The sequence below is a fragment of the Panulirus ornatus genome, chromosome 3 (genome assembly GCF_036320965.1).
Source record: "Panulirus ornatus isolate Po-2019 chromosome 3, ASM3632096v1, whole genome shotgun sequence".
NCBI lineage: Eukaryota > Metazoa > Arthropoda > Malacostraca > Decapoda > Palinuridae > Panulirus > Panulirus ornatus.
The window spans coordinates 76,535,291-76,552,014 of record NC_092226.1 but is presented as its reverse complement, the minus strand read 5'-3'; the positions used below and the strand labels follow the sequence as shown (position 1 = coordinate 76,552,014).

General features: G+C 39.1%; 1 protein-coding gene across 1 annotated transcript in view; it reads left to right on the top strand.

Moving 5' to 3' along the window:
• LOC139763918 (zwei Ig domain protein zig-8-like) overlaps positions 1 to 16,724 on the top strand; it is a 247,546-nt gene that overhangs the window by 209,358 nt on the left and 21,464 nt on the right. Inside the window, exon 4 of the mRNA XM_071690362.1 lies at positions 9,232 to 9,354. Within this exon, the coding sequence (XP_071546463.1) occupies positions 9,232 to 9,354 (123 nt within the window). The remainder of the gene's footprint in view (positions 1 to 9,231; positions 9,355 to 16,724) is intronic.

The window sequence follows — 16,724 nt, the reverse complement described above, 5'->3', positions numbered from 1 at the left end:
TCCATGACCACAACCTTCAACAAAAAAAATCCCTTTCGCCAGCACCTCCTTCGGGTAAAAGCTACTTGTACTCTCTACTGACGGACTCGGCCAGCTGATATTTGACGTACCTATCGAGAAAAAAGGAGAGAAAAGGATGATTATTATAACTATAAGAAAATACTGATTAATGACCGCTACCCCCCAAGTTCTAGATCCATACAGATATACAAAGGAAGAGAAGAATGGACCATTGTGTGTAATGGTGATGTTATAGCTAGATAGTGAGGCACTGGTGCTACAAATGTATAGTTAAGATATGTTAGACTTACAGCCGGATGTAATGTATCGGAGGCTAAAGAAATATTGAGGAGGATAGGATCAAACAGATTATGTACATTTGCCCAAAAGGGAGGAACACCGGGAGAAAATGCAAATATAAGATGATGAAGAAGTAATGATGGGGTTGAGAGGAATACAATGTACCCGGGTAAAGCTCATGGACTGGGCCAATAACTAAAAAGAGACTTATAGAGTTAGCATGAACGTATGATATTGTAATCATCCAGTATTATTACAAGACTCTGGAAAGAGCGTGTTATACTTACACATTGACAGTACCGTTGTATGAATAGCTGTGAACACCGTAAAGACAACGAGTAAGATAAATGACAAAGGTACAGCATTCAGAGCAGAATGAGATTCCAAGACGCACAATGATGAGGGGAGTAAGGGTGTTACATGATCCTCGTGGATCAGAAAGTTCCTGGATTATATCAGTTTGTGAACATTACACATGCACCGTGTGTCTATAACATCTACAGCAATGCAGCAAATGTATGGTTGGGTTCACATATGACTTTGTGGGAAACTTGCATCATAGGATGTGGAGAAATATGAAGGGAGAGGGAAACTGTTGTATGCAGTGAAGGGTGGAAATGGCTCCCAACGCCACTAATGAAAGTCATGTGTGGCTTAATTCAGGCTAACTCATTTTAAAGCTTATAAGTCCGGTATAACAAACACAAGTCTATTTCATTTGTTTCTGCCATCATCTGGACGTACATTAAGAGAACTAGAGGAATGACTGGATAATTAGAAGTTGATGATGGTATATGAAAGGGGTGTGTTATGTTCTTGCTGTTTTTCAATGTCTTTACAAATTGGGTAGTAAAGAAATACCTGGCTGATATTATTGAAGACGAGGAGAGCTTGATTAGTATAGAAACTGAAGGTATGGAGTTTGTTGGATGTGGAGACTATTACTTATTGATCAAGTGGATGAAGAAATACAAAGTCAGTGTGAGGAAATTCTAAAGACTGAAGTAAGTATATTATAGAGTCATAGCAACATGAGGATATGTAGAGGATATCACGAACATGGCGGGAACGTATGCCATCCGGTGACATGCAATGTTTATCCAACTATAAGAGATGATCAAGGATTATGAACATGAATTGAAGATTATTGTCTTAATTAGGTTTTAAAACCTTCTAAGTGTTACATCTTTTTTACACCTTCCATATAAAGATTTGTGATATCTAATATAATGTAAGTATACAGACATAACAGCTATAGTCTTAATGTACTTACCTCTGTTTTGAATGGTTCCAATAGATCGTCTCCCACTATGTAATTCGGATTACTCGGAAAACACTCCCCTTCTCGTGCTCCCAGTCCTACTACAAGCTAACACTCTCAGTACTACAGCACGCTAATGCTCTCAGTACCTCTGCAAATAATGTTCTCAGTATGTTAGTTGTGAGCACTGTGCTATCTCATGCTAACGTTCCAAACACTACTGCTTGCCAGTGTTCCCAGTACTAACGTACGTAGATGTTCTTATGGTAATATTCCCAACACTACCACATGCTAACGTTCCCAGAAGTACAAGTTAATTAATTCTACCTACTGTAATACTATTATACACTGACGTTCCCATTATTAGCAAATATGAACGCTCCCGGTGCTAATACTCTCTGTCAGTTATGTAACCCACATATTTCCTTTCTGCTTCCTCTTACTTCACTCTCAGTCTCCCTTACCCCATGTTCCTTTTGCATCCCTATTTGTACTCTTTTGGTAATCCTTTCAACATTCATCCTCTTCAAAACCTCACAAGAATCACGCCTCCTAAAAACTTTATTCTTTATCTTTTAAATTTTTCTTTGTTTCATATTTCCTTTCTCATTTTAATCCCATCCTTTGTCCTCAGTTCTTCTCCCAAACTTAACACGAAAAATCTATTTCTGCTGAGTTTTCACTGCCCTGTGCATACGTCTGCTAGCTATATTTTCGACGTTGAATAGTTTGTTGCCCAAGGAGGGACTATTCATATCTAGTTTAAACAAGAGGAAGCGTAGAACATTTTACACTAAATTCCGACATTCAGACATATCACACGATAAGATTATGTTTATAAAGATGTTTGGAACAAGTTATTCCTATGAATTCCGGCAGACACAAGAAAGACAAGAGCCCCACGACGGTGCTCTGTATTTTTGTAGGTGACGGCGAATACGTGGGCGAGTCCCGGGCCTCGCATTGTTGCTCCATAAACATTGTTCCTACACTAACTTACTTGTTGCTGGAGGCTCACCTGGGACGCTGGCATAGCTCACTGAGACTCGGGCAAGATTACCGCAGGTTTTTACTAAATGTTTAAGTGATATTAGGAAAAATCAATGAAGATTGTGGTGCAGCATTCATTGATAAATTAGTTACCATCGTGCTACATGATTTGCATATATTTTTATACTAATTTTTTCGTGGGATTCTGCAATATATGAACAGGCAGTAATGACTTTAATTTTGGCATTACTCTGCATATGATATAGTGCCAGTGTAAAGAGAGATGAGTTTGTGAAAGGACAAAATAACTTTGGGGCGAGAACTAGAGCCGTCATGCAACGCTGGCTGGGGACACAAGCATCGCTCGGGGATACGCTGCCTCGGAACCCGAGATTAAAGGTCAACAGAGGTCACCCAGGAGCAGTGGCCAATAATGGAATAGAGGAAGTTTAAAAAAATGTTAAATGTTAATTTTTGAGTGATGCTATGTATAATCTTATACAAACGAACCTCCTGGAGTTTTATTAAGTTGAATATACGATGCAGTTGTCTGTGAAGCACACGTGTTTTATAGTGCTCATGTTTGCAACACTACCTCCACATACTGACAGCAACACTGCCCCCACGTACTGACAGCAACACTGCCTCCGCATACTGACAGTAACATTGCCTCCACGTACTGACAGCAACACTGCCTCCGCATACTGACAGTAACATTGCCTCCACGTACTGACAGCAACACTGTCTACACATACTGACAGAAACACTGCCTCCACATACCGACAGCAACACTGCCTCCACACACTGACAGCAACACTGTCTTCACATACTGACAGCAACACTGTCTACACATACTGACAGCAACACTGTCTACACATACTGACAGCAACACTGTCTCCACATACTGACAGTAACACTGCCTCCATGTACTGACAGCAACAATGTCTACACATACTGACAGTAACACTGCCTCCATGTACTGACAGCAACAATGTCTACACATACTGACAGAAACACTGCCTCCACATACCGACAGCAACACTGGCTCCACATACTGATAGCAACACTGTCTCCACATACTGACAGCAACACTGTCTACACATACTGACAGCAACACTGCCTCCACATACTGACAGATAAACAGACGTAAGCAATGTCCAAAATCTTTACATTCCTTTTTCATCCGAAATCTCTCTAGGGTAAGAATAGAGGTGCCTGGTCAGCAAAATGGAAGGTGCTGCTGGGGGGCGACACCTGCGCCATGTCCAGCAGGAGACAGGTGATTCATCGCTCTGAGAAAATGGTCCCCAGCTGCGTGTTTTTTCCTTCGTGGTCAGGTGCACTGTGAGAGGCACTACACCCCTGAGTGACGTGTGGTGCGGGAGGTAGTATTCTACCACCATAGCCAGCTCCTGGAAGTGCAGTAGGTAGTGCGATCCTACCATCAGAGCTAGCTCCTGGTGGGGCAGGAGGTACTCTGATGTACTCTGAAGTACTTGAATAACTGGACCAATTATATCATAACAAATACAACGGCCCAGATAACTTAGCTCCAAGATTTCTAAAGGAGGTTAGGAGACAGCTGATATAGATTATAACAAGAATATTCAACAAATCTTTATCGGATGGTCAGATGCCAACTGACTGCAACCTAGCAAGCGTTACTCCTATTTATAAAAAAGGAGACAAAAAGTGTGCCTCAGATTGGCTAGACGTAACGGGTGGCGTGACACAGGGGTCGGTCCTAGGCCCAATTCCTTTCATGATATACATTACGTCAGCGTTAGGTAATAGGATGGAAAAAGTTACGAAATAAAATTGTCATGTTTCTAGAAAAACACAGAATTATATAGGACAACCAACACGGTTTCGGCCATACAAGATCCTGCCTGACGAATTTGCTGGAATCTTTTAATGTTATTTATCAGAATTTGGGACGGAAAAATACCATTTGAAGTAGTATGTCTAGATTTCCAACAGTCTTTCGGTAAAGTACTTCATAAGAGACTTTTATATAAACTCAAAGCACACGAAATCGGCGAAGAACTTTATGCATGGATCAGAGGCTGGCTTACCGGAAGGAAGCAGCATGTAGTATTAAACAGCGGAGCCTCAGATTGGCTAGACCCAACAGGTGATGTGCCATAGAGGTCGGTCCTAGGCCCAATTCTTTTCATGATATACATTAATGACCTAGAACTCGGTCTCATATCTAAGATCTCCAAATTTGCTGATTATACTAAACTAGGAGGTAGAGGTGTAAGCAGACGGGACTCCGAAATGATTCAAAGAGATCTTAACTTACCAGCAGTGTGGTCAGACAGATGGCAAATGAAGTTTAATGTAGGCGAGTGTAAAGTTATGCACTTTGCAGACAAGACTATAGGTTACGACTACAAACAACTCAGAAACTCTCTAACTAAAGTAAATGAAAGAAAGGACCTTGGAGTTGTCGTTAGCAACAATTTGAAATATTCTGAACAGTGTCAAACAGCATGTAAGATTGGCAACCAAATGTTAGGCTCCATGGCTAAGAACATAAATTACAAGACACCAGAAACAATTCTCACACTTTATAATTCTCTAGTAATACCACACCTTGAATATGCAGTCCAGTTTTGGCATACGAAGAGAGGCTAAACGACTCTGGATCTCTTCTTCCTTAGAAAACGTAGACTACACGGGAACTTCATCCAATGTTGAAAATTCTGAACAAGTTCGATTAAGTAAACCACGAGCACCTTCCCGAAAAACAAGAAAATGCGTTTACTAATACAAATGGAAAAAAAAAATCACAAAGCTAAAAGATGTACTACGGTCGTGGGAAAAAGCTCTTTTCCTATGTGTTGAACACTGAAATATGTTACCGTCAGAAGTAGTGAATGCTAAAACTAAAGATACCTTCAAAAGTCTCATTTAGACAAAAATTTCATAGATTCGGGTATACTCTGTGAAAAACGCCAGAAATAAACTGCATAAACTACATTGGTAAGGGGGACACTAGAAGGCTTTCGTGCAACTTAAAAAACTACTTAGCAGAATTACATTTTTTTCGTTATATCTCATTTTTTATTTTTTCAGACAACCCAGTCGTGAGCTTCCTGTTGTCTGTCTTTCTCATGTAAACATGTAAATACCATAGCCAGCTCCTGGTGGTGCAGGAGGTAGTGCTCTCCTACCACCATGACCAGCTCCTGGTGGTGCAGGAGGTAGTGCTCTCCTACCACCATGACCAGCTCCTGGTGGTGCAGGAGGTAGTGCTCTCTAATAAACAAATCAACTCGCTCTTCGAAGTGTTATGGCCTTTACCTGCAACATTATAGTGTACACAATGATTTATATATACCCCACACCAACATACTGATAGAAAGGTAGTGCTCACTACATGGCACTAGAGCACCAGTTAGTGCCCACTACATGGTACCAGAGCACCAGGTAGTGCCAACTACATGGCACCAGAGCACAAGGTAGTGCCCACTTCATGGCACCAGTGCACCAGGCAGTGCCCACTACATGGCACCAGAGCACCAGGTAGTGCCCACTACATGGGGCCAGAGCACCAGGTAGTGCCCACTACATGGCACTAGAGCACCAGGTAAGTGCCCACTACATGGCACCAGTGCACCAGGTAGTGCTCACTACATGGTGTGAAATCACATTGATGATATGATGCATTAATCAGATTTCGCTGATATTATGAAGTTGTTATGGGTATCATCATCATAGAGGAACTGATAACAATTAATTGCATAGGAAGGAATACAAAGGATACAAAGGAATTCAAACAACAATAGTCAGTTGTGAGCCTGAAAGGAGGTATTTATCAAGTTTATTCTTAAAAGTAACTATGGTGTTTTCAGGTGCTGTGTCTGGTGAATCATTCCACATCTTAACAGTCCTGCTGAAGAAAAAGTTTATCGTCTCATTGGAAATTAAACACTTGTCCGCGATCTGTTCTGTACTGTGGGCTGCAATACAGTGGCATAGTACTTGCTGACTCCTTTTAACTTTGTTCGACACCAATTCATTCAGAAAGAATGTGGCAGAAATGATGACGCTTGTAGCAGGCTGGTTGTGACAAGAAGCAAGAGGAAGTATCACCTACGAGGCTTTATATATTGTTTCTCTCATACCAACTTCCTAGACCTTAGCAAGATGACAGAAACAAAAAGAAACAGGAATTAGAATGATACATTATCATTACTATAATAATAATGATAATGATAATAATAATAATAATAATAATAATAATAATAATAATAATAATAATGATAATAATAATAATAATAATAACAATAATAATAATAATAATAATAATGATAATAATAATAATTATGATAATAATAATAGTATAATAATAATAATGATAATAATAATAATAATGATATCAATGATAATAGTAATAATAATAATAATGATAATGATAACAATAATAATAGTAATAATGATAATATTAATGATAATGATAATAATAAGATAATGATAACTGTTATTATCATTATTACTATTATTGTTATTATTAGTATTATCATTTTCCTTATCATTGTAATCATCTATCATGAAAGATGTCTTAATCATTATCAATAATAGTGGTAAAATTGTTTTAGAAAATTTCATTTGATTTTAGCTCATATCAATTTGTGAATTATACTATGGGATAATTTCCCACATTCAATGAGGCCGTTTAAGAAACGAAACTTACAAGTTCTAGATATACTGCTATATTTTTCCGCCGGTGTTTGTGAGTTGGAGTAAAGTTTTTGCATTAAGGTTCACACTGATACATTGTTACTGGTCACCAATGGGTCCTAAGCACAGTTCCCTTTTAAGTATCCAAGGTAGAATTTCTGTAATTCTGGGGCGTGCTGTTCTGGACCGGTACTCCCAAAATGGGCAAGTCTTGCGTCATTACCCAGCAAGATCCTCGTCCTGATAGGTTGCCTGTGAGGTTCGTAGCCTCGCCAAACCCTTGCACTTCCCAATCATATCATGCAGATTTTGCTAGACAATTTGTGCAGGCATTACCATACAGATGATGCGCTAGTCCATGGGTCGCTGCAGCTGCTGTGGGCTGTGATCCCAGGCACCCAACCCTTGTTCAACAGCCACGCTCTTCCTCCCAACAACCTTGTCCAGATGCGGTTTATTTTCTACGTAGAAGAAACTCAAGCGTGGATTTAAGTGCATCTTAGCATGCTGCTGCACATGTCATATTTTTTGTTCGGCTATTACTGCTGCTACTCCTGCTGTTGGAGTTGTTGTATTTGTCTTCACTGCTGTTGTAGCTGCTGCTATTGCTGTTCATTCTACTGCTTTGTGTATTATCAACGGTAAGTGTTCCAACCGCTCGTACAGTTCTTGATGGGGAAAATGATGTTGCTGATATCATGTCGTTACTTCTTCTGACGTATGTTGATTCTGTTTCTACTTCTAACGACAGCAATGTTTTCTGTTGTTGTATTCATTGTTGCTGTTTCTTTTCTTATAGATACTAGGAGTGGTAACTACTGTTCTTTGCTTCCGTTGTCAATATCTTGGTTGTGATATTATGGTTGTTGCGTCCTTCTCTCTTCTGCTGGTTAGGTTATGTTCATTATATTATACTTTTCGTTGTTGCTCTGCTTGCGTTGCTTTCATTCCATCTTCCGTTTTGTCATAATCACTAACTCAATGAATACTGTACCAGATCAATATTGTCGATGTTTTCGTTAGATTCGCCCACATGAGTGATGGAGCAAAGACTTCTTTTATCTTCAGCAGAAACACAACACCAATTCCCTGGATCAGCACATTATATTATGATGACATCTTTTTCAGGTAGAATTTCTTTGAGCTGAAGCTATGATATCATATTTGATGTACTGAAAGTAAGGACACGCTCGAGCCCAAACGCACAAACACACACACACACACACACACACACACACACACACATACACACACACACACACACACACACACACACACACACACACACACACACACAATACCTAGTATTAGTATGCAGAATCAGGGAAACTCACCGGCGCCTTCAGAGAACTCTTTATCTTTTTGTTTTCCTTTTCGTTGTTCTTTAACTATTTTTATTGATGAAATATTCTACTTTTTTGAATTAAGTGAAACTGCAAGTAACTCGAACAGTCTTCAAAAATTGGAGTGTAGTATATCATTTTGTGACTCACAAACGTAATGCTGAATATGATGGACAACACATCGGGTGTTGTGCATATAGGATGCAGTTGGAAACTATTACAAAGTGTAATGCTAAAGGACACGTATCATTCTTGTTTAATGTTTTAAGGTCACAAAATGCAGGTATGATGTCTTGATACAGTAAGCAACACCTTTGACATCAAAACTCTTCCTGTAGCATCTCGTAATACCTTATAGTCACATTACTACACTTCTGTATCTCAATATTTCATCTACGATGACTTACAGTAATTCCCGCACTTCTGTATGACCGATTATGCTAATATGAAACTCCAAGTATACAGACCAACACTGTTCACTGTCCAACCACTGGTACCGACCACACTTAGCCTTTATGACTGGTTGTAACAGTCACACAGATATACAGTCTATATTCCCAGGTATTCTCTTCAGTTGTGATACAGATAAAGACACGTGTTCTTCACTCTTGAGTTGCTGTTGTTGAAATATGGTGTTTGGCGCTGCAGGTGTCTTGGATCAGGCGCAGGGACCACCACCTCATCACACTGGGCAGCCAGACCTACAGCAACGACGACCGATTCTATGTGTCTCACTCCCCACCATTTAAGGTCACGCCGGGCAAGGGCAAGGTAAGGACGGGCAAAGAGAGACGGGCAAGGTAAGCGGGAACAAAATAAGGTTTTGTGTAGGCATGGTGAAGCTGAGGCTAAACAAGAGACGATGAGGAAGACCTCAGTGAAGTTTATCGAAGATTAGGTAATGAAGGACAAGAGTAAAATGATGCTAGTTAGTGCAAGACAGTGTACATGGTACATGATAGTGCAGTTGGGCATAAGAGTAAGTTGAACACGAAGCAAGATGAGGTTTAGTTCAGGGAAGATCAAACTAAGTAAAGGCAAGTGATTTATGTCAATGGTAAGGTTAGGTCGTTATAACACATGCATGTGCTGACTATGAACTGTAAAAAGCATGTAGAGGGTAGAGAGGGACCTGGAAAGGTATTGCAAGGCAAAAGAAAAAAAAAAATCTTGAGGACGAATAGAGAGCGGACATCATGGAGAAGAATCCAAACACTTACAAGGAAAAACACACATGAGACATGAGATCGGGCAAGGTCAGGCTGAACAGGGAGAACATGGTCATGGACAAGTGAAGCTAGGCAAGAGCAAAGGAAGGCAAGGGAAGGATCAAGCAAGGTCATATATATATATATATATATATATATATATATATATATATATATATATATATATATATATATATATATATATATATATATATTATCCCTAGGGATAGGGGATTAAGAATACTTCCCACGTATTCCCTGCGTGTCGTAGAAGGCGACTAAAAGGGGAGGGGGCGGGGGGCTTGAAATCCTCCACTCTCGTTTTTTTTTTTTTTTTTTTCAATTTTCCAAAAGAAGGAACAGAGGGGGCCAGGTGAGGGTATTCAAGAAAAGGCCCAGTCCTCTGTTCTTAACGCTACCTCGCTAACGCGGGAAATGGCAAATAGTTTAAAAGAAAGAACGAAAAGATATATATATATATATATATATATATATATATATATATATATATATATATATATATATGTGTGTGTATATATGTATGTGTCCGTGTGTGTATATATATGTGTACATTGAGATGTATGGGTATGTAAATTTGCGTGTGTGGACGTGTATGTATATACATGTGTATGGGCGTGAGTTGGGCCATTTCTTTGGCCTGTTTCCTTGCGCTACCTTGCAAACGCGGGAGACAGCGACAAAGCAAAATAAATAAATAAATATATATATATATATATATATATATATATATATATATATATATATATATATATATATATATATATATATATATATATGTATATATATATATATATATATATATATATATATATATATATATATATATATATATATATATATATATATATATATATATATATATATATATATATATATATATATATATATATATATATATATATATATATATATATATATATATATATATATATATATATATATATATATATGTTGAGATGTACAGTTTTTCTCCATTCAAACTTACCTCCCAATTGACTTGACCCTCAACCCTACTGTACCTAATAACCTTGCTCTTATTCACATTTACTCTTAACTTTCTTCTTTCACACACTTTACCAAACTCAGTCACCAGCTTCTGCAGTTTCTCACATGAATCAGCCACCAGCGTTGTATCATCAGCGAACAACAGCAACTGACTCACTTACCAAGCTCTTTCATCCACAACAGACTTCATACATGCCCCTCTTTCCAAAACTCTTGCATTCACCTCCCTAACAACCCCATCCATAAACAAATTAAACAACCATGGAGACATCACACACCCCTGCCGCAAACCTACATTCACTGAGAACCAATCACTTTCCTCTCTTCCTACACGTACACATGCCTTACATTCTCAATAAAAACTTTTCACTGCTTCTAACAACTTGCCTCCCACACCACATATTCTTAATACCTTCCACAGAGCATCTCTATCAACTGTATCATATGCCTTCTCCAGATCCATAAATGCTACATACAAATCCATTTGCTTTTCTAAGTATTTCTCACATACATTTCTCAAAGCAAACACCTGATCCACACATCCTCTACCACTTCTGAAACCACACTGCTCTTCCCCAATCTTGTGCTCTGTACATGCCTTCACCCTCTCAATCAATACCCTCCCATATAATTTACCAGGAATACTCAACAAATTTCTGTAATTTGAGCACTTACTCTTATCACCTTTGCCTTTGTACAATGGCACTATGCACGCATTCCGCCAATCCTCAGGCACCTCACCATGAATCATACATACATTAAATAACCTTACCAACCAGTCAACAATACAGTCACCCCCTTTTTTAATAAATTCCACTGCAATACCATCCAAACCTGCTGCCTTGTCGGCTTTCATCTTCCGCAAAGCTTTTACTACCTCTTCTCTGTTTACAAAATCATTTTCCCTAACCCCCTCACTTTGCACACCACCTCGACTAAAACACCCTATATCTGCCACTCTATCATCAAATACATTCAACAAACCTTCAAAATACTCACTCCATCTCCTTCTCACATCACCACTACTTGTTATCACGTCCCTATTAGCCCCCTTCACTGAAGTTCCCATTTGCTCCCCTGCCTTACGCACTTTATTTTCCTCCTTCCAGAACATCTTTTTATTCTCCCTAAAATGTAATGGTACTCTCTCACCCCAACTCTCATATATATATATATATATATATATATATATATATATATATATATATATATATATATATATATATATTATCCCTGGGGATAGGGGAGAAAGAATGCTTCCCACGTATTCCCTGCGTGTCGTAGAAGGCGACTAAAAGTGAAGGGAGCCGGGGGGCTGGAAATCCTCCCCTCTCGCTTTTTTTTTTTTTTTTTCAAAAGATGGAACAGAGAAGGGGGCCAGGTGAGGATATTCCCTCAAAGGCCCAGTCCTCTGTTCTTATCGCTGCCTCCCTATCGCGGAAAATGGCGAATAGTATGAAAGAAAGATATATATATATATATATATATATATATATATATATATATATATATATATATATATATATATATATATATATATATATATATATATATATATATATATATATATATTTATATATATATATATAAATTTCTTTTTTTTTTATCTATTTATTTATTTTGCTGTGTCTCTGTCTCCCGAGTTTGCGAGGTAGCGCAAGGAAACAGACGAAAGAAATGGCCCAACTCACCCCCATACACATGTATATACATACATGTCCACACACGCAAATATACATACCTATACATACCTATACATACATATATATACACACACAAACACATACATATATACCCATGCACACAATTCACACTGTCTGCCTTTATTCATTCCCATCGCCACCTCGCCACACATGGAATAGCATCCCCCTCCCCCCTCATGTGTGCGAGGTAGCGCTAGGAAAAAACAACAAAGGCCACATTCGTTCACACTCAGTCTCTAGCTGTCATGCAATAATGCCCGAAATCACAGCTCCCTTTCCACATCCAGGCCCCACAGAACTTTCCATGGTTTACCTCAGACGCTTCACATGCCCTGGTTCAATCCACTGACAGCACGCCAACCCCGGTTTACCACATCGTTCCAATTCACTCTATTCTTTGCACGCCTTTCACCCTCCTGCATGTTCAGGCCTCGATCACTCAAAATCTTTTTCACTCCATCTTTCCACCTCTGATTTGGTCTCCCACTTCTCCCCGTTCCCTCCACCTCTGACACATATATCCTCTTTGTTAATCTTTCCTTACTCATTCTCTCCATGTGACCAAACCATTTCAATACAACCTCTTATGCTCTTTCAACCACACTCTTTTTATTACCACACTTCTCTCTTACCCTTTCATTACTAACTCGATTAAACCACCTCACACCACATATTGTCCTCAAACATCTCATTTCCAGCACATCCACACTCCTCCGCACAACTCTATCTATAGCTCACGCCTCGCAACCATATATCATTGTTGGAACCACTATTCCTTTAAACATACCCATTTTTGCTTTCCAAGATAACGTACTCGACTTCCACACATTTTTCAACGCTCCCAGAACTTTCGACCCCTCCCCCACCCTATGATTCGCTTCCGTTTCCATGGTTCCATCCGCTGCCAAATCCACTCCCAGATATCTAAAACACTTTACTTCCTCCAGTTTTTCTCCATTGAAACTCACCTCCCAGCTGACTTGTCCCTAAACCCTACTGTACCTAATAACCTTGCTCTTATTCACATTTACTCTCAGCTTTTTCTTTCACACACTCTATCAAACTCAGTCACCAGCTTCTGCAGTTTCTCACACGAATCAGCCACCAGCGCTGTATCATCAGAACAACAACTGACTCACTTCCCAAGCTCTCTCATCCACAACAGACTCCATACATGCCCCTCTTTCCAAAACTCTTGCATTCACTTCCCTAACAACCCCATCCGTAAACAAACTAAACAACCATGGACATATCACGCACCCCTGCCGCAAACCAACATTCAATGAGAACCAATCACTTTCTTCTCTTCCCACTCGTACACATGCCTTACATCCTCGATAAAAACTTTTCACTGATTCTATATATATATATATATATATATATATATATATATATATATATATATATATATATATATATATGTATATATATATATACGAACATAGTGCAAAGAAACGCGCACCCTCATAGAACATACAAACTCCAACAACCAGGATCGAACCCTGGACCCCTGTGCAAGAAGCGGGAATGCTAACCGCTAGACTATGGGCCTGGCTAATAGGAAATAACTATTCGAATAGTATGTATTCGAATACCCTTCGTCTCACGTTGGTGAGCAACGCGGTCTACACCCGTCATTTCCCAACAGGCGTAATAGCCAGCTGAGAGTATTTTATCGAAACTAACTGTACAGCGCGGCGGTATATGAATACGAACATAGTGCATAGAAACGGGCACCTTCATTCGATCCTGGCTGTTGGAGGTTTGCATGTTCTATGTGTGTCTGTGTGTGTGATATCTTTCATTGCAAATCTGAATATCCATCGGATATTTTGATATTTTCAGTCCAAATGATGTGGGTGCAAATACTCGCCAGTAAAGCACATCTTGAGTACCGTCACCAGAGGACAGACCTCAGAGACTGTATACTGTTGCACGTCACAAGGGCTGTTTGTATGTCATAAGAAAGTATATAGGTCCACGAATGATCAAAAATACATGCAGAAGATTTGTGCGTTAAAGCTTATTTGAATAGTCGTTTTAAGTTGAAAGCTGCCGATCTTAAAGTCCTTGGCTCTCGGGAAGCCAAAAACCCCAAAATCCAACAAACAACAACTAACAGAATCTCACATAAATCCTTGTTTACAGTCACCTCAGTTCTGGTTTAGTGTAATCTGGTGAAGCATTACGTTCTGGTGTGAAGCAAAGCCGATTACAGTAGTTGGGTACACACAAGGATCAAATTGAAGAGAATTCATATAAAGTTTAAATGAAAACCAAGATAATTTTTGATAAACATTAGAAAGGTTATTGGAATGATGTACATTTTACACTAATCAAGTAAATTATTCTGTGCAACTGAATTATTTGTCTTCATTGTGCTTTCAGAATTGCTTTGAAGAATGTGTGTGAGAAATTATTAGAAAAACAGATGGAATTGTATGTGACATTTACTGATTGGAGAGGGCATATAATAGAGTTGACAGAGATGCTGTCTGGAAGGTCTTAAGAGTATATGGTGTGGGAGGTAAGTTGCTAGAAGCAGTGAAAAGTTTTTACCAAGGATGAAAGACGTGTGTACGAGTAGGAAGAGAGGAGAGTGATTGGTTTCCGGTGAAGGTCTGTCCTCAGCAGGGGTGTGAGATGTCCCCATGGTTGTTTAATTTGTTTATGGATGGGGTAGTTAAGGAGGTAAATGCGAGAGTTTTAGAGAAAGGGGTGAGTATGCAGTCAGTTGGGGATGAGAGGACCTGAGAAGTGAGTTGTTGATCGCCGGTGATACAGCTTTGATGGCTGATTCGAGTGAAGAACTGCAGACGTTCGTGACTAAGTTTGGAAAAGTGTGTGAAAGGAGAAAATTGAGAATAGATGTGAACAAGAGCAATGTCATTAGGTTCATTGGGGTTGAGTGACAAGTTAATTGGGATGTAAGTTTGAATGGAGAGAAACTGGAGGAAGTGAAGTGTTTTAGCTATCTGGGAGTGGACTTAGCAGCGAATGGAACCATAGAAGCGGAAGTGATTCACAGAGTGAGGGAGGGGACGAAGGCTCTGGGAGTGATGAAGAATATGTGGAGGTAGAGAACATTATCTCGGAGATCAGAAATAGGTATGTTTAAAGGAATAGTAGTTCCAACAATGTTATACGGTTGCGAGGCATGTACTATGGATAGGGTTGTACGGGGGAGGGTGGATGTGTTGGAAATGAAATGTTTAAGGACAATATGTGGTGTGAGGTGGTTTGATCGATTAAGGAATGAAAGGATGAGAGAGAAGTGTGGAATTATAAAGCTGCGGTTGAGAGACCAGAAAAGACTGTGTTGAAATAGTTTGGACATATGGAGCGAATGAGTGAGAAAAGATTGACAAAGAGGATACATGTGTCAGAGGTGCAGGGAACAAGGAGAAGTGGGAGACCAAATTGGAGGTGGAAGGATGGGTTGAAAAAGATTTTGAGCGATCGGAGCCTGAACATATAGAAGGGTGAGAGACGTGCAAGGAATAGAGTGAATTGGAAGGATGTTGTATACCGGGGTCGACGTGCTGTCAATGGACTGAACCAGGGTATGTGAAGCATCTTGGGTATACCATGGAAAGGTCTGTGGGCCCTGGACGTGGAAAGGGAGCTGTGGTTTCGGTGCATTACACATGACAGGTGGTGACTGAGTGTGAACGAATGAGGCCTTTTTGTCTGTTTTCCTGGCTCTACCTCCCTGAAGCAGGGGGTGGCGATGTTTTTTCCTGTGGGGCGGGGTAGCGCCAGAAATGGATGAAGGCAATCAATTATGAATATATATACAAGTGTATACATGTATGTGTCTGTGTATGTGTATATATATTCCTATATATATATATATATATATATATATATATATATATATATATATATATATATATATATATATATATATATATATATATATATATATATATATATATGTTCATATGAGTGGATGTGTCATTCTTCGTCTGTTTCCTGGCGCTACCTCGCTGTCGATGGAAATGATGATCAAGTATGATAAATAGATAGATAAATATATAGGTACATAAACAAATAAATAAGTAAATATATATATATATATATATATATATATATATATATATATATATATATATATATATATATATATATATATATATATTCTTTTATACTAAATCGCCGTCTCCCGCGTCAGCGAAGTAGCGTAAGGAAACAGACGAGGAAT